This window comes from Myotis daubentonii, chromosome 10 (assembly GCF_963259705.1).
Source record: "Myotis daubentonii chromosome 10, mMyoDau2.1, whole genome shotgun sequence".
In the NCBI taxonomy this organism is placed as follows: domain Eukaryota; kingdom Metazoa; phylum Chordata; class Mammalia; order Chiroptera; family Vespertilionidae; genus Myotis; species Myotis daubentonii.
Genome location: NC_081849.1, coordinates 32,590,865 through 32,615,354, shown reverse-complemented (window position 1 = coordinate 32,615,354; position 24,490 = coordinate 32,590,865). Strand labels below are relative to the sequence as shown.

Genomic DNA, 24,490 nt, shown 5'->3' with positions numbered 1-24,490 from the left:
CGGGGCGCGACCCGCGCAAGGTGGCCGCGAAGGGGAAGACAGCCGGCGGCCGCAGAGTCACCCTGCGAGCCAGGGCCCGCACGAGATCGCCGGCGAGGCCGGGCACCCGCCCAGAGCCGGAATGCGGAGGGGCTGGGTGGGGGTGGAGCCGGGTAGGGGTTGAAGGTGCAGCGGAGGGTCGGAGCTCAGAGGCCCGTAGGGGGTCGGGGCGCCAAAGGCGGGATCGGAGCGCCGAGAGCGGAGCGGGGGTGCGTAAGACCGAGGATCCTGCGCCGAGAGCCGGGAGGTGGTGCGGAGGGCCGGGGATCGGGCGCCGAGAGCGGGGAGAAGGTGTGGAAGGCCGGGAATCGGGCGCCGAGAGCGGGGAGAAGGTGTGGAAGGCCGGGGATCGGGCGCCGAGAGCCAGGAGGTGGTGCGGAGGGCCGGGGATCGGGCGCCGAGAGCGGGGAGAAGGTGTGGAAGGCCGGGGATCGGGCGCCGAGTGCGGGGAGAAGGTGTGGAAGGCCGGGGATCGGGCGCCGAGAGCCGGGAGGTGGTGCGGAGGGCCGGGAATCGGGCGCCGAGAGCGGGGAGAAGGTGTGGAAGGCCGGGGATCGGGCGCCGAGAGCCGGGAGGTGGTGCGGAGGGCCGGGGATCGGGCGCCGAGAGCGGGGAGGAGGTGTGGAAGGCCGGGGATCGGGCGCCGAGAGCCGGGAGGGAGTGCGGGAGGCCGGGGATCGGGTGCGGAGGGCCGGGGATCGGGCGCCGAGAGTCGGGAGGGAGTGCGGGAGGCCGGGGATCGGGTGCGGAGGGCCGGCGACCGGGCGCAGAGGCCGCGCGGCCCGCGTTTTCCGGGAGCGCCCCGCCCGCCGGCGCTGGCACGGCCCCTTAAAGCGGACGCGGTACGGACACCGCTGAGGCACACCTTGCCGTCGGGTCCTGGGTCCCAGGTATAGCACCAAACGCAAACGCGCGCTCCACGCTCCCCCTTTCCACTGCCATCTTTGCAGCTCTCCCTACAAGGCGTGGGAACCCTGAAGTAGGCCATGAATTGCACGCCGGTTGTCAACACAGGTAGGGTTTTCAGAGGGGGGGAGGGGAGCCAGGCTGCATCAATTTGGGCAATGTGTTTGGACCTTGGGGAATGGCTTCCGAAAGGCCATGTTCAGTCATTCAACTAATACTATTGAGCCCCATAAGTATTTCTTAAGCTGAATCTAAGATTTACCAAGGCTCAGTAATATGTATTGAGGTAGATACCCTGCTGGGCTGGGGCGCGGAGACACATCCTGCCCTTACACACTGACGACTTATGAAGGTTACCACCCAGGGGAACAAAGTGTGGCAAGAGCCCTGAAAGAATGGGGAGAGCCAATAGGAAGTGGCTGCTTTGGAGAGGAAGGGAGTTGGGAGGGTGTTCAGACACAAAGGAAGATGCCCTAAAGCCCCAAAATACGAAGGAGTTAGGGTGCGAGGGTTTATGTGTGTTGGCAAGGGAGGGGGAGTTGTTTGTTTTAACCTTGAAGAACCAAAGGAAGGTCAGATGGTTCTAGAGAGCAAGGGGGAGAGAAACAGAGTTTGGAAATAAGCCAACACAGCCAGGCAGGCCCCGCTCAGGGGCGGGGGTGGGGGGCGGGTATGAGGCTGCCTGCCCTGGATACCACAGCCACATACAGTCCTTTATCTGCAAGCCTGCCCAGGTTCATCTGTGGGCTTCACACGTGGAAGGAGCCCAGGGGAGAGAAAATAGACACAGCCCATGCCCAAGTGTGGTTTCCCCTGCTGGAAGTGTGACTGCCACTCTGCAGCCCCAAGGGGTGCCCAAAAATGTAGGGACCTGGGCTGCTGATACAGACAGGAATGAGAAGTGGCTTTTGGCTACTCCTGTGTTGTTAATAATCCATCTGCCATTTCCACAAGATGCTGCAGACCTCTTTGCAGTTCACAAGACAGAAGTCATCCCTACCACCTCTGGTTTCAAGTATGACCAGCCTTTCATTATCCTCTTCCCAACCGCCAACTGATTTATTTACCCACTCCATTCCAAAGGTGTGTGGGATATGCTTGTATACCTCTGATTCACCAAAGGGCTTATTGACGACTGGATTTGAAACCAGAGGCCCTGGGTTCTAGCCTGCTAATTAGGAGGTAATGATGTGACCGCGGGCAAGTCTCTGGGCCTGTTTCTCCTTAAGCTAATGGGGGAAGTGAGTCTGACTAAAGCTATACAAATCCTCCAGGTTTACATTTATGATTCTGGTAATTAACATACTCAACAATAGTTAAGAGCAACATTTTGGAACTAAATAAACCTGGTTTTAGTCTCCCTCTGTGTGATCTGTACCTTACCTTACCTCTGGGGGACAAGTTACCTTACCTCTCAGAGCCTCTAACCACAAACGATGCTATGTTTCACACCCTGCGTCAATAAATGTTAGCCTATGTTATTTGTGTTATCTAGATGAATAAAAGTAGTTTTGTTTCTCTTCCTACTTCAGATGACAGACATATTTTCACAAATTTGGAGGATACATTGTGGAAGGTCGGACTTAAAATAAGGGCATCCTGGGGGTGAGAGTGGGATGGAGGGGATCACTAGGGGAAAAAGGGGGGACATCTGTAATATTTTCAACAATGAAGGTACATTTAAAAAAATAAAATCAGGGCATCCTAGAAATTCACCTGAAGCAGTGGCTCTCCACTTTAGCACCCACAAGAATAACCTGAGAGCTGTCACATACCCAGTATCTGATTCTCTAAGTGTGGAGTGGGGCCCGGAATTTGCATTTCTAACAATTTCCTACATGCTCCTGCTGCTCCTGGTCCTAAGAACAAAGTTTGAGAACCATTGACCTGGTGGTGGTGGAGGTAGTGTTGGTGATGGTAGTGATGGTGGTGATGATAACTGTGGTGGTGAAGGTGCAGCACCTCAAAAAGTTGTAGTGACCCAAGTAGGTGAAATTGAAGGATTCCTGGGGCCCATGTGAATGTCCATTAGGAGAATGATGTCATGCACATTAACAAACAGTCATATCAAATATGAACTCTAAATCAAGATTGTAAGGGTAGTCTTTAAAAATCTCTGTTGATTTGCAGTCAAGCAGCTTCTCACCTAGTAACTTTATGCAATCTGTTTCTGGATTACCAACCACAAGAATGCATTTAGAATGATTAATACATTAAGAGACTGAATATCCAGTCAGTGGCCAGACCATATCAGACAATAGAACTCTGACCCACAGTCTCAGCAGCAATGGCCCAGAACAGTCAGGACTTGGCTGATGGCTGCCAGCTTCTCTAATGTTCACCCCCACTTCCAACTCAGGACCCAGCCATAGAAAGCCAGATGTCCTCGCCAAATCAATCACACACTACCACCGGCTTCCAGCTTCCTTCCCTGTGCTACTAACCTGCAATTAGGCACCCCGGAAGCCCCCCCCCCAATAAACCTTTCCCCCCTAGCATTTGAGTCTTTACTTGTACTTGAGTCTCTTCCAAACACAAGTGACTTGCTATAGAAAGATATGAATAAATAGCCTCTGTTTGTTCTCATTTGGGTGATCTTCGTTTTTCCTCCAGAAAAATCTCCACAGTAAAAGCCAGCTAATTATTGTTAATAGTTTCCTTTCTTGGAACTGTTCCAGCTGGTGTTGTTAACTCTAGTGCCACTGGGTGGCGCCATTCACTTGTGACTTGCAACCAAAGCTTCCTCTGGGTCCCCAGACCTGGCTGAGAAGAAATGGATGGGCAGGGAAAGATGCAAAGGCCCACCTGGCTGTGCTTATCTTGTCAGTGACCCAAATGATGGTGATTTTAGCATCTAACCAAGCAACAACGTTACATAGTAGGTGCCATGCAGGGCAAGTATTTGTTCAAGACCTGCGGGAAGGAGGTGGGGGTAGGAAATTGGCTGCCTCTGGGATTCTGTCTGCACTTTTGACATTTAAGGCAGGATAATTTTTTGCTGTGTTTGAGGGGTGTGGGCAAGGGGGAAGGGAAACTGTCCTGTACATTGTAGGATGTTTAGCAGCATCTCTGCTTCTACCCACTGGATGCCAGAACCGCGCACCCCGCCCCCTTCCCAATTGTGACTTTAAATGTCTTCAAATATCGTCAAATGTCTCCCAGGGAGCAAAGTTGTCCCTAGTGAGAACCGCTGGGCTCCTTGTTGAGGACAGCTCTTTGCTGAGACCCTTTCAGCACCCCACTCCCACACTCACTTTCTTCGTAACAGAATGTCAACCCTTGCATACGCTTGCCTCAGCCTCCCCCGTTTTGGCCCCCTTGAACAAGCTCTACACTAGTGTGTCTCCAGTGGGGACTTGAGCCACCTCCACCCAAAATACCTGGGGTGCTTGTGATACTGCAGACTCCTGGGCTGCCCTGCATTAGGATCCTATGGGGAAGATTTGATTCCCCAACCCCGAATAAGCCAAGGGGATTATCAGGCAAATACAACGTTTGAGAAGCATGGACCCCACTGCAGGTCCTGCTTAGTTCACCTGGTCTGCAATTAGCTCCTAATTTTATGCCTGGACCTGGACATAAAAATTCTGGCCCTGGGGCATGCACATACACAGAAAATACCAGAATCAATACCTGGAAAGGCACTAAGGGAAGAGGCTGTCGCAGGCATGCCTGCCTCTTTCCGGTTTGCTGCCATGATTTTCACATCCCTTCCTCATGTAGACCTACGGCTACCTTCTTCCTTTCTCATTTTGTCTCTTTAGTTGAATTGTCTCCATTACTTCTCATGAGAATTTCTCATCCTCTGGTTCCCACCTTCTGGTTTTCTAGATGGGTTGTTCTAGCACTACCCAGGTTCGGGTGCTGCTCCTGCATTAATGCATGTGGCACAGCAGGTCCCCTGCCTCCTACCTGAGGGGCGTGCCCTGCCGGGAGGTGAAGCCCCATCTTGCTCTGCTCTGCCCCACCATGCGGTGGCAGCTCCGCTAGTCTTGGTCCTTTAATACCTCTGTTCTAAAGCTAGACAGTGATCACAGCCAAAGACAGGCCCTTGAAAGCTGGAGGAGAACGAAGGAGCCCCTGGGTGGCTTGAGCTTCTCCCTCCCCTTCTGTCCCACAGCTCCTGGATGACATTTGATTGGGGCCAAGAACAAACCAAGGCTGGGTTTGAGGTTTGTGTGGGATGCTTGGCTTGGTTTTGTTTCCTCAGAGGGAGCCAGCCAGGGTTGTGTGGGATGGGAAGGAACTCACGTCCAGCCTCTCTCGGAGGCAAGAACGGGCCAAGGATGGGACTAGCAATATGACAATAGAGCAGCCGTGGGCAAACTATGGCCCGCGGGCCGGATCCGGCCCGTTTGAAATGAATAAAACTATTGAAAAAAAAGACCGTACCCTTTTATGTAATGATGTTTACTTTGAATTTATATTAGTTCACACAAACACTCCATCCATGCTTTTGTTCCGGCCCTCCGGTCCAGTTTAAGAACACACTGTGGCCCTCGAGTCAAAAAGTTTGCCCACCCCTGCAATAGAGGGAAGGAGTAGGATGCCCATGAAAGACAAGGGGAGCTCTGCTGTTTGTCCAGATGGCTCCACAGGCTCAGATCCACCATCAGTCAGAGGGATGAGGAGGGTCTTCTCCAAGGGCATGTCAAGGTGACTTTTCTCTGCTGAAATAAGTTCCCTCCTTGCTCTGTCTCATCCAAATGTCAAGGACCTAAGCACAGATAAATGATTTCGCTCCCCATGCCAGCTTTCTAGATAAAATCATCATCATAAAATAACCCAACCTGTCATCCATCATCTACTGTGTGTATGCCTTTCAACTACATACTGGCAGGCAAGTGGCAATGAGATAGAAGCAGGTTGCTAGCAAGGGGCCAAGAAGGAATGGAAAACAGTGATCTAAGCAGGGGTACCTGGTCTCTAGGGAAGAGGGTCAGATATGCCCGAAGAACTGCACTGTCTGCACCTTCCAGAGGGGGCAGCAAAACCAGAACCAGGATTGAATGCTGATCCAGAAATCTCTCCAGAGCCAGAGGGTGTGGGTGGCACTGGGTAGAGCCATTGTGCTTAGGCAACCTGGTGTAACAAAAGAACCTGGCTTCAGCCAGACTGGCCTGGGTCCGTGTGACCTCAAATAAGGTACATAACCTCTTGGAACTTGGGTTTTCCACCCATAAAATGGTAGGGATAATATTTCATTGCTCAGATGTGTGTGGGGGATTATACAACATGACATGTAAAGTCCTGGACCTAAAAGGGGTGGCAGAGCAGGGAAGCTCAATTCTAATAGAGAAGAAAAACTGGCTGCTCCCGCCTCGAACCCTGAGCACTCTGTGCTTCTGGAAAGAAATGAGATTAAGCAGAAGCTAACAGAGAGCGCCCCTAGGGGCCAGGCCTGGGACAACACCCTCTACTTGATCTTTATTATTATTTTTTAAATATATTTTATTGATTTCAGAAAGAAAGGGAGAGGGAGAGAGAGAATCATTGATCAGCTGCCTCCTACAGGGCCCCTGGTGGGGATCGAGCCCGCAACTTGGGCATGTGCCCTTGACCAGAATTGAACCCAGGACCCTTCAGTTCCCAGGCGAACACACTATCCATTGAGTGTTGGGTTACTTGATCTACTTTAATCCCCACAACAGGAGGAGGTCCTAACCATTACATATTTACACCCTATAGGAAGAATCTGAGGTGTAGAGGTGAAGCAACCTGCTCTAGAACTGGATTTGGCCTTCTGACCCTGAGCCCATGCTCCTCAGCAGGACACTGAAGGAAGAGGAGGGCAGGGGGGTGGGGGTGGGGGGAGTGGTGAGAGATGTTCTGCAGAGCTCCATGGCTGTGCTGGGTGGAAAAGGCAGGGTTTAAGATCAAGAACAATTGCCCTAGCCCGGCTGGTGTGTCTCAGTGGTTGAGCATCAACCTATGAACCAGGAGGTCATGATTCAATTCCTGGTCAGGGCACATGCCTGGGTTGCAGACTCTATCCCTAGTATGGGGCATGCAGGAGGCAACCAATCAGTGATTCTCTCTCATCATTGATGTTTCTCTTTCTCCCTCTCCCTTCCTCTCTGAAATCAGTAAAAATATATTTAAAAAAATAAAAAGAACAATTGCCTTAGTTGGTTTGGTTCGGTGGATAGAGCATCAGCCCACAGACTGAAGGGTCTTGGGTTCAATTCCAGTCAAGGGCATGTACCTGGGCTGCAGGCTCGATCCCTGACCCTGGTTGGGGCACCTCCATGCGGGAGGCAACCAATCAATGTGTCTCTCTCACATCCATGTTTCTCTCTCTGTCTTCCCTTCTATTCTCTAAAAATTAATGGAGGAAAATATCCTCACGTGAGGATTAACAACAAAAAAAAAAGAACAATAAACTCTTTCCCCCTCCTCCCACTCACAGCTTTCCTGACTTGAGGCCAGGCACTGCCTCCTACCCTGGTTTGAGAGGGTCTTCCAGGCCCCAGTGCACAGCCCACAGCCCCTACCCTAGAGGGCTACCCTTTCCTTGGGAGCTAGAGAGCCAGCCTTGGGGGAGACCAGGGGTAGCATCAGCTGGGATAGCTCCAGGGAGCCAGCAGGGCAGGACCACACAGGAAAGAAGGGAAGGGAGTCATTGTGGGTGCCTGCCACGGTGACATACTCATCGGATGACCCAGGGAGGCCGGAGGAACGGTGGGGTTGGGGCCTGGAACAAGCAGGCAAGGGTGGAAACTTGCAAAGCACAGGTGTCAGTATCACTCATCAGAGTCTGAACTGAGGCAGGAATATTTTTTTAAAACAAGCTAGTATTCAGAACTCACAAATGAGGAACAGCCGCCTGCCACCTGGAAGTTGCCACCGAGGGCCTCCCTAGCTGCCTCTCTGGCCTGTCCACCTGAGATGTGACTGGCAATTGGAAGCCACAGTTGAAGGTGATCGGCCTGTTTTGTGCACTGGGTTTGGGGAGGTAGCCATTTGGGCCCTCAGCTCAGTTGTTCTCCATCTGCCATTTTCTCCATTTTGCCTCCTGACACCCAGGACCATGGGAGTAATTAACCCTCAAGAAGCCAAGTGTCTGGCCCTTTAAAAAAAAAAAAGTATTTTTATTTCAGAGAGGAAGGGAGAGAGAGATAGAAGCATCAATGATGAGAGAGAATCATTGATCGGCCACCTCCTGCACACCCCACACTGGAGATTAAGCCCAAACACGGGCATGTGCCCTTCACCAGAATCAAACCCGGGACCCTTCAGTCTGCAGGCCGATGCTCTATTCACTGAGCCAAACCAGTTAGGGCTCCGGTCTTTTTTAGGAAAGTGAAAACTTACTGAATGATACGTCAGCAAACAAAACAATAATTTAAATGCGTACACTTTTTTAAAAACCACTTGAACCTGGCAAATTGGTATTCTAAAACTCACTGTGCTTAGTTGAAAATGGGTATGCAATGAAGGAGCTTAGGGAGCTCTAACACGCCCTAGAAAAGCTTCAGAGATCTCATGGAATGAGCAAAACCCTCCGCTAGGGAGACACAGCTTTTTCCCTGTGACTTTGATATCTGAATGTGTCCCTTCAATCTCAGGCCCCAGTGTGTGGAACTGCCTAGGCCCTAGGCAGTATCTAACGTTCCCGTGTTCTGCAATCCTTTATTTTCTCCTTTCCCCTCTTTCTCCTACACACCCCTTTTGTGGGTTAGTAGCTAAACCTCTTTCTCCCTTTTCCACTTCTAGGCTTTCGGCCCCTCCTTCTGGGGCCCCTGAGCTAAGACATGAATGACTTTCCTCTGGTATAGAGCTGGGCCTGGGGCCTTCATCTCCACACCCACAAATCACCACTGCCGCCCGTCTCCCTTTCATCCGTACACCCCAAACCAGTCAGAGCTCTGGTCTTTTTTAAGAAAGTGAAAACTTACTGAATGATACTTCAGCAAACAAAAACAATAATTTAAATGCTTACACTTTTTTAAAAAAACACTTGAACCCGTTGTCCTCAGCATAAAATGCCCAGAGCACGTGTACCTCGGAGTTGACAGTCCTCAGTCTTGCGTCCTGTGCTCCTTGATTGTCCTACAGCCAAGTGGCGGCAGCGAGGACAATAAAGTCCCTTCTCCTCTGGGAAGTTTTCCCTGACTTCCCTCCTCGCCGGGCTTGTGACCTTGTTGGTGCCCGGCGCTCCGGGACCTGTGTTACGGTGGTCGGTGCCCCAGCCAGACGGCCAGTTGCAGGGGACAAGGTGGTGTTTGACTCCCTAGGGTGCCCCCGCCTCCAGAAACGCATTGAACGACTGGAGTGAGCTGGAGGCGGGAAGTGTCGCCGCCGTCTCCGAGCATCTATTTCTAGGTCCCAGCCCCGGGCGGGTGGAGACGCAGAATGCCGTTCGGCGGCCTCCAGCAGAGAAAGGGTTAAGCCACCCTCTCCCCACCCCCCAAAAAAAGGCGAGGGGAAGAGTCCGGCAGAAGGTCCTGTTTACGGCAGCTGCCGGAGTCCCCGCGGCCCTGGGAGAGGCGTTGCCGTGGCTACGGGCCGGGCGCCCGCCAGCTGCGGATGAGCTCACTGGAGCGGCGGGGGCGCGGGGCGGGACGGCGGGCGCGCGGCGGGCGCGGAGCCGCGGGGCGGGCGCGAAGGGGACGCGGCTGCGGGCCGAGCCCGCCTTCGCTCGCTCACGGCCGCAGCGGGGCGGCGGCGACGCGAGCACAGAGAGCTCAGCTCTCCCGGAGAGGCCCGGCGGACCCCAGGGCGGAGGGCTGCGGGCCATGGCGCCCTGGGCCCCCGCCGCCTGCAGCCCCCGCCCACCCGGGCGCCGGGAGCTGCGCCTCGGAGCCAGCGGAGCCGCGGCCGGCCTGGAGGTAGGGCCGGGGCCGGGGGACAGCGCTGGGGGACCGAGGAGCGAGGAGGGGACGCGCCCGGGGAAAGGGAGGAGACGGCTGGGGCTGCCTCAACCCGGAGCTGGAAAGCGGCTGTTTGCAGACCACAGTCTGGGTTTCCCTTGTGCGGACGTGGGGACCGAGGCGCTGCAGCCCGACCTGCAGGACGTGAGCAAAGTGCTGCCCAGACGTCCTACCGAGGCTCGGGGTGACTCCCAGGGCCCAGCCGGGGAGTCGCCGTCCTGCGTGCCTCGAAAACTGCACGAACTGGGCAGAGCCCCCTCCCTTCGCAGTGTTGGGTCCAGGGGACTTGAGGGGGGCGGGTGAGAATCGAGAGTGGTTGGGCAGCCAAACCTCCCTCGCCGTAGTCAGAATTTGCAGTCCTGGGAAAGCAGTAAGGAAAAGACGATGGAATGATCATCTTTCTCCCACTTTTCCCCTAAGGAGCCCATGGAGGGGCGGGGGAGGGGAGTCTCAACACAGGACGGACCGATATTTAGGAGTGTCACAGAGGACTGGATTCACTCCGCCGGGGGCAGCCAGATCTCAGCTGGGGAATCCTGGAATGAGGGGAGGGTGGGGAGGTTGGGCAGTGCCCTCCATGGGGGCACAGATTGGGGCAAGGGAAGTACGGTGACTGCTTTAACCGGCTGGTGCTGGGAAAGGAGCGCTCTGGCTGGTGATGAGATGTGCTTCAGGGGTGTGACTTCTCAAATGCTGTAAAGTACACAGTAATACTAGTAAAGGCCCCGGGAAATAGTGTTCTAATAGGCTCTCTCCAGTAATTTTGTTATTAAACCCTTACACCCTCGGTGATTACTCCATAAAAGAAAAGAACAAAATCCTTTCTGCTTTCCTTGTCAGATATCAGACACACCAGAGGAATGGAGTAGAACACCTTTAGGGTGTCTGCCTGGGATGGAGCCGAATTCTTCCGGAAGTCAAGGGCAAACAGGGCTGTTTGTGAGGAAGGGTAGCCAGAGAGGCTGGCCTGCAGTCCTTTTGTTCCAGAAGATTTGAATCCTGCCTGTGTCGTACATTCACTGACTTAACATTTCTGTGTGCTAGGCCTTAAGGACACAGTGATCAGTATCTCCCTTCCTCCCAGGAACTCACCATCCTAGCTGGATAGTCAAATAAAACATGAAAACCAGTTCTGGTCTCTGGCCTGGCTGTGAGTGCTGCATGCCAGGACAACCCAGGGCAGGGCCACCCAGCTCAGGAGGCCCACAGAGTAGGTCCTGCTGGGGCTGAGTCCTGAAAACCTCTTCACCAAGCAAACAAAGCTGGGGAGGAGGTTTCAGGCGGAGGAAACTGGCATGGGAACAGCCGCCGAGAGGGAGGGAGGGGGCAGGCAAGTGTGGGAAGAATTCATGTAGTGTAGTATAGTGTAGTGATGGACCAATCGAGAGATAAAGAGGTAGAATGTGGTGACAGGCTTGGACACGGGGCGAGATCGCTTAGACTAAAACTCAGTGTGGAAAAGTCCAAGAGAAAACACAGCAAAGCAGAAGGAATGGATATTTTGAATGGCCTGACTTTAGCAGATCACAACACTTGGACAATGAATTTGGCTCTAAATTTTCTGGCAGCGTAGAGACAAACAAAAATACACTGGATTGCATAGTTTTGGATTTGGGACAACAGAAAGCATACAAATTAATTTTCAGAACAAAATTTTTTCTGTAATTGAACTCAACTGAGAATTTGTCATGTAGTAAAGATTAAAGAGTGGCATGGAAAATGTATTCCTGCCCAGCCGGCGTGGCGTGGCTCAGTGGTTAAGCGTTGACCTGCGAACCAGGAGGTCATGGTTCTGTTTCCAGTCAGGGCACATGCCCAGGTTGTGGGATTGATCCCCAGTGTGGGGAGTGCAGGAGGCAGCCGATCAATGATTCTCTCTCATCACTGATGTTTCTATCTGTCTCCCTCTCCCTTCCTCTCTGAATCAAGTCACTGAGAAGGAGGGAGGGGGGAAGATAAAATTCCACAGGACTATCTTTCTATACCATCTCCCTGTTATGGCTGGGAACATACTGCATTTCTGTGGGGGGCTGAGTGTCAGTTCGGGCTTGAGGGCAGCGAGGGCCCTGGGAATCCTATACGGAGGAGCCATGGTCCCTCAAATGTAGGAAGAAGTGGCATCTACTTCGAGGAATGTGGAGAGCCAAGCACCCAGGGTGCCCAACCTGCAGGGTGAAGCAGGCACATCATAGTGTGGCTCATGGATGGGTGGGCTGAGACTCTGGTCTGGAGAAGGGGCCACTCAGGGCAGAGTGTGTTGGGAAGGACAGCAGCTGGCAATCCTGACCAAAGGGAAACGGGGAGAGAGGGAACAGCATTTGAGGATTCCATCCAGATGGACGAGTCCACTTCTCCAAGTGGCCCAGGTCTTCCCGCCCTCAGACCTGAGGTTAAGCTTGCTTCTCGGGGGTGGGGAAAGGGTGAGACTCAGGAGACCAGAGATCCACTCCGAGAGAGGCAGCTTGGAGGGTGGAATCTTGTTTGCTGCAACACAAGGAATGTTATAGAAGAACAAGGAATTCCCGCTAAGAGCTGACAAGTTCTGCAGACCCAGCCACAAATCTCCCAGCCAGGTCCTTCTCTATGGTTTCTGCAGAAGGGACAGACCAGCAGAATCTACGTTAGTGTGTTCCTAATGTGCCTTTTAGTCTAAAGTTTAAACCATTTCTTGCCAATGATAGATGCCTTAAATTAACATTGAGGCATGAGAGTCTACTATTCTCCCCTCCCTCCCACCCCCCCACCCCCCCCCCCCCCGCCAATCACATTTCTTAACATTTTAATTAATTAGAGGTGCCCTGTAACAACGATGCTGGGGCCCCACCCTAGACCAAGTAAATCAAAATATCTGAGAATGGGCCCTGCTCATCGGGACTTTTGAAAGGTCTCAGGTGATTTTAGGATACAGCCGAGTTTGAGAGTGGCTGCTTTAACAATCACCTAGGGTTCATTAGAGCAGGGGACAGAAACCTTAGAGTCCAAACCAAGGATCCCATAGAACGGGGGTCCTCAAACTACGGCCCGCGGGCCACATGCAAATGCAAATACTGTATTTGTTCCCGTTTTGTTTTTTTACTTCAAAATAAGATATGTGCAGTGTGCATAGGAATTTGTTCATAGGTGTTTTTTTTTAAACTATAGTCCGGCCCTCCAACGGTCTGAGGGACAGTGAACTGGTCCCCTGTTTAAAAAGTTTGAGGACCCCTGCCCTACTCATATTGAAATCAACTGCCTAATCAGCCTTCAACATCAAGATCTAAAGCCGCCTAAACAGGTACAGATAAGGAGGCTGGTAACAGACACATTTATGTGAAGCTGTGTGTGTGTGTGTGTGTGTGTGTGTGTGTGTGTGAGAGAAACACTTTTAGAACAGAAACTCTAAAAGGATAATGACAAGGCTTTTGCTGTTCCGTCTGTCTGGCCTAATACTATTGTATGCAGTGCTGCCCTGCAAGTCTTTCTCTTTTCCTCTGGAACCTTTCTTCAGTGCTGAGCCTCTGACCTGTGGATTCTTTCCACTTCCCTCCTGATAGTCAAGTGTATTTGTTCTCTGACCCATGCCTTCTAAATTGGAAAGAAGTTAGAAGAATTCGTTTGCAATTTAACATACGTAAAATCTCAGTCGGAAAGAATGGATCTTGCCTGGCCAGTGTGACTCAGTGGTTGAACGTCAACCTATGAACCAGGAAGGAGGTCACAGTTCAATTCCCAGTCAGTAGGGGTCGTGCAGGAGACAGCTGATCAATGATTCTCTCTCATCATTGATGTTTCTCTCCCTCCCTCTCCCTTCCTTTCTGAAATCACTAAAAAGTATATTTTTTAAAAAGAAGGAATGAGTTTATAAGGGTTGAATTTTAGCAACTCTGACAAGATAATCGGAAAGATATCTTGAAGGTCAGAGCCTTTCCCAACAACCTTCAAATATACCTTGCAGGTAGCTGCTTCTTTGGCTATGGGCAGAGTTGATTCAGCCTCCCTTACTGTTTCAGGAACCTCACCCCCTTCTTTTTTGCCTCCCAAAGGCCAATGGAATGATTCACATGTGACCAAGGCTGAGCCCTGCTTGTGCCGTGTGTCACACACAGGTCTGTGTCCAGGCAGGGATCCTTCTTTCTCCACCAGAACCTGGCAGCCTCCACAGGTATCCAGGCTCTCTTTGAGTCCCCCACACTGGCTACCTAACAGAAAGATTGACAGCCACATCTTTCCCTTTAATTACAGGAGGCAGGTCAGTGTTTGGAACTGAGTCACATGATTAACTCAGTTCTCTACACTTGATGGCCAAAAGACGGCAATATATCAGGAAGCAATATACCAGACCGTCTTTTCCCCTTGTGTTAAAATCATGGTCTGATTTGGGCAAAAAGTTCGCCCGAATATCTGTTTGTCTAGAAGTTAAGCTCTTTGCCAGCTGGAGCCCAGAGTTGCTTTGCCTTTGGTCTCCCTTTTAACATTTTTGTCCTGGGCGAAAAGTCGGCTAAAAGAGAGGTAAGTCCGATATCCCCTTTCCTGACTGGCTGAACTACCAAAACCCAAGTTATCAGTTTTTTCCTGGCCTTAGGGAAGGAAGGGGTGAGTCACCCTCACAGCAAGCTTAGGAGAGAGGTTAGCTTCCCTCAGCAGTGGGAAATCTGGAGTGTCCATGCTCCCTTCCGAAGTGAGAGTGAGATGGAGCTGGAGAGTGGGGTCAGGACAGGAGGCCTTGACCATAACCATGACCGTTCTTCCATGGTACCCAGGCCTTCCATGTGCTGTGTGTCCTATCAGGAGGGTTTGTCAGACCAGTTCAAACAGAGAATCAAATGTATTTTGTTGTTTTATTTTCCTTAAAAGTATACTTAAGATTTTAAAGATTACTTCTCTCTCTCTCTCTCTCTATATATATATATATATTAATATATTTTTATTGATTTCAGAGAGGAATGGGGGGAGAGAGAGAGAGAGAGAGAGAGAGAGAGACATCAGTGATGAGAGAGAATCATTGATCGGCTGCTTCCTGCACGCCCCCTAATGAGGTTCGAGCCCGAAACCCAGGCATGTGCCCTTGACCAGAATTGAACCTGGGACCCTTCAGTCCCCAGGCCGACACTCTATCCACTGAGCCAAACCAGCTAGGGCTCTACATATATTTTTATATATACATATAGTTACATGTAAACTATGAAAGTTATGTTTGTTGAATACATAAAAAAAATAAAATGAGCGTTTACCCCATACTATCTCCCTCTTCAGAGGCAATCACTGTTTGGTGTATATTGACCAAATCCTTCTGGACATTTTTTTTGCATGTAACTATTATGTTGGTTTGTTTTGTTTGTTTTTTTACAAAAATGGAAGCATGCCATTATATTGAACAGTATTTTGTGAGAGTAATTCCATGTGGTCCATACATAGTTCTCTCCTTCTTAACAACTGCTTAGTGTTCCTTTGCGTGGATTGACTTCATTTGTTGAACAAACTATCTAAAGGGTGTTCCCCAAAAATGTATACACACTTTGAATGATTCTAAAGTCAGTGTTTATTAACATACAGTTCATCTTCAAAATTTAAAAGAATCTACAAAAACGAATACATTTTTTTGTCAAACTTGTTTTCAGACAGATAACCATTCTGGTTCAGGCACTGCTGATAGCGCAAAGCAATAGAATTGTAAACATCAAGACATCAAGAATCTTTTATTTGTTTTTTGTTTTTTTAAAAATATATTTTATTGATTTTTTTACAGAGAGGAAGGAAGAGGGAATAGAGAGTTAGAAACATCGATGTGAGAGAAACATCGATCAGCTGCCTTCTGCACACCCCCTACTGGGGATGTGCCCACAACCAAGGTACATGCCCTTGTCCGGAATCGAACCCGGGACCCTTCAGTCCGCAGGCTGACGCTCTATCCACTGAGCCAAACCGGTTACGGCTCAAGAATCTTTTTGTTCGGTATTTGTGTGCCCTCAATTAGTTGACTGTTGTCAGTTTTGTGCTGTAAACTTTATCTTATATGTGTCCCCATAAAAGAAAAGCCTAGCCTGACTGGCGTGGCTCAGGGGTTGAGCGTTGACCTATAAACCAGGAAGTCACGGTTCGATTCCTAGTCAGGGCACATGCCCAGATTGCGGGCTTGATCCCCAATATGCAGGAGGCAACCAGTCAATGATTCTCCTTCATCATTGATGTTTCTATCTCTCCCCCTCTCCCTTTCTCTCTGAAATCAATAAAAATATATTTTTAAAAATGTCTAGTGACATTTTAGGATAAATTTTCTTTGTTCCAAGTTTAGTCTGGCTTCACCCATTATTTCAAATCAATTAAACCTGAAAAGGAGTGAGATATTTATGAGAAATTGGTTGTTTCTGATTTTAGCCACCAGAAATACTCTCTGGCACTTATTCCATTATTTCTGTAAGTTAAATTCCCAGAAGTGGAATTGCTAGATTAAAATAGATTTCAAAGCCAAATGCATGTTGAATATATTTGTGCCCAGTGATGGATATTTTTAAAATGAGATTCTGATACCCAGTTTTTGTTTTATTTATTTATTTATTTATTTATTTATTTATTTATTTATTTATTTATTTATTTATTTATTTAAATATATTTTTATTGATTTCAGAGATAAAGGGTGGGAGAGAGAGATAGAAACATCAGTTATGAGAGAATCATTGATTGGCTGTCTCCTGCATTCCCTCTATTGGGGATCAAGCCAGTAACCTGGGCATGTGCCCTTGACTGGAATTGAACCTGGGACCCTTCAGTCCACAGGCCAACACTCTGTCCACTGAACCTAACCAGCCAGGGCCTGATACCCAGTTTTTTAAAAATTGTAAAATATGTTACCTCTCTCTTCCCCAATCCACGTTCCCACTCTAGTTCGCCACTGAATTTACTATGAATTTCTATTTAAGTTGATATGAAAATTAAAATTCATAGTGTGGCACATTCAAAGAGGCAATCTCTTATTTTGAGTTTTGTTATGGTAAAAAAGGCAACATGTTAAAATTAGAGTTCCTAAGTTTTTGTTTTATGGATTCTCACCCCAAAAATTGCCCAGTTTTATCTCTTGCTGTTGGTTTCATGTTCCCATAACCTTGATCCCACATCACCACGATTCCAAATATGGTTAAAACTGGGGTTGGTGGGTAACTTGCCCACAAGAACCAACCCAGTGGAATAATCTAAAGCGCCTCCTTCTTTTTCCTTTATACTTTCTCCTTTCTCAGTAGGGAAGATGTAAGCAAGACTGAATTTGACTTAGCACTAAGTTCTGTGCAAATCCACTGTGGGTAATAGCTAGGGCAACCATGTACTAGTATACACACTGGGACACTGAATGATAAGTGGTCCAGATGCACTGATACAGGCAGACATGATTTTGAACCATCCTCTGTTAATCCTCACCAGAGGATATTTTCTCCATTGCTTTTCAGAGACTGGGAGGGTGGGAAGGGGGGAAGAGAGAGAGAGAGAGAGATAGAGAGAGATATTGAGATTGAAAAGAAACATCGATGTGAGAGAGACATGTGGACTGGTTGCTTCCTGTCCTTGACCAGGAATTGAACATGCAACCCAAGTATGTGCCCTTGACCGGGAATTGAACCCGAGACCCTTTGGTGTGCAGGCCAGCACTCCACCCATGGAGCCACACAGGCTAGACACACACACACACACCAGCCTTTTTTCTTTTCTTTTTTAAAAATATATTTCTTTATTGATTTCAGAGAGGAAGGGGGAGAGAGAGAGAGAGAGAGAGAGAGAGAGAGAAACATCAGTGAGAGAATCATTGATCAGCTGCCTCCTGCACGGCCCCCCACTGGGGATCAAGCCCACAACCCGGGCATGTGCCCTTGGCCAGAATCGAACCCAGGATCCTCCAGTCCACAGGCCGACGCTCTATCCACTGAGCCAAACCAGCAAGCTCCCCCCCCGCCCCCCCAGCCTTTCTTAGCCTCCCTAGAGTAGAGGCCTAAACCCAGGGAAGGAAGCGGGTCAGGTGGATGCCCGGTGCTGCATGTGAACTTCTCGTCCCCACTGAGTGAGTCAGAGGAGAAGGGTACTGCTGTCCCTGCCACCATGGAAAAATAACAACTGACTGCCTCTTCCCAGCAAATTGGAACCATTGGAACAGGACGCTTCTGTGATTTGTGCTTCTCACGTCCCTGGGCAGTACAGGCTCGACCTCCTCAGATGACCAAGCAGAGGCTTTGTATGGGATCTTGCAGCAAATTAGGATTAAAATGGACCATATGTGATCAAGGGGGGACTTAGTTGGGGGAGAGGCTGTAGAGCTCTGATTTGGTCACTAGACAGGAGTGCTGGGCTGCCTGAGACACAGAACTTGCGTCCCCTGCAGCTGGAGTGGGACCAGTTTCTCAGCCACAGGCTTGGTCAGGGTGGTGGTGGGAAGGCGCGGGACCTTCCCACAGCAGCTGGCCAGTGCTCCGGCTTCTGCCAGACAGGGTCTCCAGCTCTCTGGTGCTCGGAGTGTTTCTCTGCATAATACTCTGAGCTGTGGGTGAGACTGGTTCCCATTTGGAATGAAGTGTATGGTCATCCAACCCCAAGTATGACTGACGCCCTGGCATCTTGAGGCGACTGTCATCCTTTACATCTGGTCCATTTCATCATCTGTTGGTGACAGTCAACAGACACACATAAGCTCCCAGGACATCAAAAGGAGCCAGTGCTCTCTGTTTACCCTCCAGCTGTGCTGGTGCATCTAATGGGGTGGGAAAATATCAGAGAGGAGAGAGCTAGATGCTTCCCAAAACCATGAGACTTGGTGAGTCCAGCACTGTAGAGACAGTGCCCGAGAACTTTTACTCCAGGTTCTCCTTTCACCCTGAACACAGGGCCACCAAGGTCCTGGGACATAGAGGCGAGAGATGGGGACAGGGGTCAGAGAGGCTGCTGGTAGGTACACACACAACCCCAGGCTCAGACTGCCAGTTGACTGAAAGAAACTAGGAGAATGCTGCTTTCAGGATGGGGAGATAGAGCAACCGGAAGACCCAGCCCCCTGAGGCAGGTCTTCAGGCTCTTCTCACATCCCTGGAATCTGGCTTTCATCCCTACCATCTGCTGAGACCTTACCCCAGGTTACTACTGCAGCATCTAGTGCAGCCGTGGGCAAACTACGGCCTGCGGGATCCTGCCGTTTGAAATGAATAAAACTAAAAAAAAAAAAAAAAAAGACCGTACCCTTTTATGTAATGATGTTTACTTTGAATTTATATTAGTTCACACAAACACTCCATCCATGCTTTTGTTCTGACCCTCTGGTCCAGTTTAAGAACCCATTGTGGCCCTTGAGTCAAAAAGTTTGCCCACCCCTGAATTCTAGTGGCTAGTTGGCTGTTCTGGTTGTTCTTGAGCTCCACAATGTAAGCAGGTCAAGGGAGATGTAAAACTGGCTGACTCATCTGTGCCACTCCCCAAAATGCTGAAATGCTTCCCTTACTATCCCACCTTCCTGGGACCTGCTAGACCTCCCACCGGGATTCAGCCATTAGAGGATTAACAATAAGGCCATTCTGATGGGCTGATGTCCCAGCCACACCTTTGTTAAGTATTTTGAATATTGCCCCCTCATCTGAGACACCATACTATTTTGGTTGTCCTAATTGTCTAAAAAAAAAAAAAAAAAAAAAAAAAAAAAGATCTTCACCAATTCTTTTTTTTTTTTTTCACTCGAAGTGTGTTAACTTTTATCTATTTATTTTTTATAAATCTTTAGTGTTGAAAATATTACATATGCCCTAGCTGGTTTGGCTCAGTGGATAGAGCGTCAGCCTGTGGACTGAGGGGTGCCGGGTTTGATTCTAGTCAAGGGCACATGCCCCGGTTGTGGGCTCATCCCCAGTGCAGGAGGCAGCCAATCAACGATTCTCTCTCATCATTGATGTTTTTATCTCTCCCTTCCTCTCTGAAATCAATAAAAATATTTTTTTTAAAAAGAAAAGATTACATCTGTCCCCCATTTTCTCCCATTGACCCCTTCTAGGGCCCCTCCTCCCCCAGCCTTCACCACCCTATTGTCTGTGTCCATGGGTTATGCATATATACATACAAATTCTTTGGTTGATCACCTCCCACCCACCCACTCTTCCCTACCTTCCCTCAGAGATCTGCACTCTGTTCCATGCTTCCATATCTCTGGATCCATTCCATTCATCAATTTATTTTGTTACTTAGATTCCACATATGAGTGAGATCATGTGATACTTATCTTTCTCTGACTGACTTATTTCACTAAGCATGATACTCCAGGTCCCTCCATGCTGTCTTAAAGGGTAAGAGATTCTTCTTTTTTACTGCTGCATAGGATTCCACAGTATAGATGTACCACACAGCTTTTTTACCCACTCGTCTACTGATGTGCACTTGGGCTGTATATTAACCTTTTATCAGATGTATCATTGCCAAATATGTTCCCCCATGCAGTGGGCTCCCTTTTCGTTTTGTTGATGGTTTCTTTTGCTGTGCAGAAGCTTTTTCTTTTGATGTAGTCTCATTGGTTTATTTTCTCCTTAGTTTCCTTTGCCCAGGAGATGTATCCGTAAACATCTTCAATTGATTTTTTAGGATGGTTCTTCTGTATTTTATTTTATTTTTATTTATTTTTTTTTATTTTTAAATATATTTTATTGATTTTTTACAGAGAGGAAGGGAGAGAGATAGAGAGTTAGAAACATCGATGAGCGAGAAACACCGATCAGCCGCCCCCCGCACATCTCCCACCGGGGATGCGCCCACAACCCAGGCACATGCCCCTGACCGGAATCGAACCCGGGACCCTTCAATCCGCAGGCCGACGCTCTATCCACTGAGCCAAACCGGTTTCGGCGAGGATGGTTCTTCTGTATTTTAGTTGTATTTCCAGTTTGGTCCTGGGGAAGTGCAGTGTAGCTTTCACTTACTCCACCGCCATTTTGGTGATTCTTTTTCTTCTCATTTAACAAGTTTTCGCACTGCAGTCACAGCAGATCAATATCTGGGCTAGACGATGTAAAGGGATGAAAATGAGTGCAATGTGTGTGTTCAGCCATCAGACCTCACTGTCTAGTTGGCAGGCCCAGATAAAGAAAATGAATCAAGAGCTGAGTCACAAGGGCAGTGTAGGAGCAACCCCCATGGCTTAGTTCTCCACTCGCTTCTTTTCCGTCACCTCTTTCAGAGAGCTCATTCATGCTTTCTGGTTCTCTGGCGCTCCAACTTGTTTTCACCGCACCCTTAGATCTTTGCCTTTGATTGTCTACTGTACTTGTTTCCTCTTAAATGTACCATTTTAAACCTTATCATGTCCCAAAGATCTAAGATATAATCATCCCTTCACTATGTATCCTCTTTATTTTCTGAGGGTAGCAAATCTTAACTCTTCTTACTTTCAGAATATCCCAAAGCCTAGTCCTCTAACCCTTTCCATCTTCTTCTCTATGCCCCCCCCTTCCATTTCCACCCCCACCACACATCCCCTAGATCCAGTCCCACCAGTCAGTCTTTGTCATGGGCTGGAGCACCCCTATTTTCTTCGTGTTCTTGCCTCACCTTGAACACGTCCTCCTTCCCCAGCTATTGGAACCCAGTTGACCTTTAAGGGCCCCCGTACGCTACTTCTTTGAAGGAGTCCATGACGCTTCTGACTTTCAGTGCTCACCTCTAAATTCCTCCAGTTTACGCTGGTTTCATAACATTTGCCACTGCAGTTCAATTTAGTCCTTAAACCAATCTGACATTGTGACCTTTGGTAAACATGTGTCAGGCACTTCCTGGGCTCATCTTGTCTTTTTGTCTTGAACAATTGCCATCTTTTATTGCCATTTGGTTGTTTGGGGGTTTTTTATGTAAGGACCATCCTACCTGTAGAGAATATGTATGAGTTTACTTGAGCCAAAACTGAGGACAATTGCCAGGAAGGAAGATCTCAAATGCTTCTGCAAAATGAGTTTGCAGTTTCTTTCGTGTATTTGAAATTAAGGAAGGAAGGTTAGGAAGATTATGAGAAGAAGATGGGAGAGAGCAAGGCGGGGATTGGATTACAGGAGAGTTAATAAAATTATGTGCTCTCTTGAGGGTGGTCACCCTTCCAGGGGGTCTGAAAGAGGCATTTCAAAGGTATGTTAACCTAGACACACAGAAACAATGGACAGGGCTTGCTTAAGGGGAAGATAAACCTTTTATTAAAAAATATTGTTTATTGATTTCAAAGCAGAAGGGAGAGGAAAAGAGAGATAGAAACATCAATGATGAGAGAGAATCACTGATGGGCCGCCCCGTGCAGGCCTACTACTGGGGATGGAGCCCGAAACCTGGGCATGTGTCCTGACTGGGAATCAAACCCGGGACCTCTTGGTCCATGGGAGACGCTCAATTCACTGAGCCACCACAGCCAGACCAAAGATAAACCTTTCACTAAAGAAGTTATATGCCACTCTACTGGTGTGGCTCAGTGGTTGAGCGTTGACCTATGAACCAGGAGGTCATGGTTTGATTCCTGGTCAGAGCACATGCCCAGGTGGTGGACTCCATCCCCAGTGGGGGGGTTGCAGGCAGCAGCTGATCAATGATTCTCATCATTGATGTCTCTCTCTGTTCCTCTCCCTTCCTCTCTGAAATCAATTTTTAAAAAGTTTACGTGTGTGTGTGTGTGTGTGTGTGTGTGTGTGTGTGACGTTACATATATCTGGGGCATGACTCCCCACCATGACTCAATTAGGAATTTGTGACCAGATCATTCTGTGAGGTTACTTTCTATAGAAAACTCTTTTCCTGCCCTGCCAGCGTGATTCAGTGGTTGAGCATCGACCTATGAATCAGGAGGTTACGGTTTGATTCCCGGTCAGGACACATGCCCGGGTTGTGGGCTCATTCCCCAGTGGGGGGGTGTGCAGGAGGCAGTTGATCAATGATTCATTCTCTCTCTCTCTCTCTCTCTCTCTCTCTCTCTCTCTCTCTCTCCCTCTCCCTCTCCCTCTCCCTCTCCCTCTCCCTCTCTCCTCTCTCCTCTCTCCTCTCTCCTCTCTCTCCTCTCTCTCCCTCTCTGAAATCAATAAAAATATACTTAAAAAAAGGAAAGCCTTTTCATCCACAGTTTATATCCCTCGCTCTAGGGCAGGGGCCAAATATTTGTATGTTTCCCAACAACACCTCACATGGAGGATTGCATTCAACTGGTTGATTATTTTATTAATTTAAAACCCACCCATGCTAGCTCAGATTAGCTGACTAAAATAGGGGAAAGACCATTTCCCATATCTCAAAACTTAGCCAAATAAAAAGAACACATTCCCAGGCATTGCACAACTTCTGAGTACAAAACACCAGGCATGTATAGTAAACAAATAAAAATGCCTCAGCCTGTCAGGAGCCTAAAAACACGGTGGGAGGGGAGGGAAGTCAGGGTGAGCAGGCTGCGCTGATCAGGGTGGCTCTTCCTTACATTCACATCTGCCCTTGAGGCTGAGCACGAGTGTGCGCTGGCTTCTATGGAAAGGAAAGGAGGTCAGCTCCCCCTCAATTTCAAAATCAATTTTTATAGATTATACTGTAACAACAATTATATGGTTTTTAAAAAATATTTTTTATTGATTTCAGAGAGGAAGGAAGAGAGAGATAGAAACATCAGTAATGAGAGGGAATCATTGATTGGCTGCCTCCTGCATGCCCCCTACTGGGGATCAAGCCTGAAACCCGGGCATGAGCCCTGACTAGGAATTGAACCGTGACCCCCTGATTCATAGGTCGATGCTCAACCACTGAGCAACACTGGCCAGGCAGCAATTATATGTTTGAGAGCATTTTACAGCTTTATCACACTTGCAAACCATTCAAGCTGGGTAAGCAGTCTACAGATGAGTTGAGGAGGTGGTATTATTATTCAGATAAGGTCTTGTATCATTACTTGGCAGAGTTAAGTTCACTTTAGAAGGACAGAAGACGTGTGTTGAGTGTTTTTCATTGGACAGGCACTGGGCTGAATGCTTTACAGGTGGAATCTCATTTAATCCCACCACTGGCTTTCAAAGTAGGTGCTACGATTATCGCTGTTTTTCAGAGGAGAGAAATGAGGCTGAGAGAGTAACTTGCCACTGGTTCGTTAGCTCTCAAGTGGCAGAGCTGGAATTCGAACCTGGGTCTCTCTGCTCCCGAACCCTTTGCTTTTAACCCCCACGATATGCCATCTTTCAAGCCCTTTTACACAGCTGGGATCAGGGCCGGAGCGGCCTCAGCCCCCTTCTCTCTGGGCTCAGGGAGCCATGGTGCCGGCCCAGGAAAGGGGATGGGAGATGACGTCTCTCTCTAAGATTGCTGCCTTTTGTCCAAATGCGCTGGCCAGGAGCCAGGCTGGAAACTCTCTGCTCATGGAAAGAAAGAGAACAGAAGCCAAAAGAGGGTGGGAAAGGGTCTGAGGGGGAGGAAAGGAAGAGGAAGACAGGAAGGAGAGAGGGAGAGAGGAGGTGGGGAAGTGAGGAAGTGAGGGGTTTGGGGCATCGCAGCTGGAGCCAGAGCCGTCCTGCCAGGAAGCAAACAAACCTGGGCCTTCAGGTGCACTCCCTGCAGGTGCTGCTCCTGGGGTGCTGGGAGCATGCAGCCCTGGTGGGCCCAGACTGGGGCTCTCCAGCGCTCAGTGGCCCAGACAGATCACTCTGGGGGCCCTGCTTCACGCTCCCCTCCTCAGTATTACT

General features: G+C 49.1%; 1 protein-coding gene across 5 annotated transcripts in view; it reads left to right on the top strand.

Moving 5' to 3' along the window:
• The first annotated feature begins 141 nt into the window (after positions 1 to 141).
• The window catches only part of DENND2A (DENN domain containing 2A), a 114,004-nt gene continuing 89,655 nt past the window's right edge, over positions 142 to 24,490 (top strand). For 4 of the 5 annotated variants that reach the window (XM_059711981.1, XM_059711982.1, XM_059711979.1 and 1 more), the window contains exon 1: positions 9,460 to 9,776. In XM_059711981.1, the coding sequence (XP_059567964.1) occupies positions 9,475 to 9,776 (302 nt within the window). In that variant the 5' untranslated portion in view covers positions 9,460 to 9,474. Of the gene's footprint in view, positions 249 to 9,459; positions 9,777 to 24,490 lie in introns of those variants that run through there. The other variant, XM_059711984.1, reaches the window with a different exon arrangement.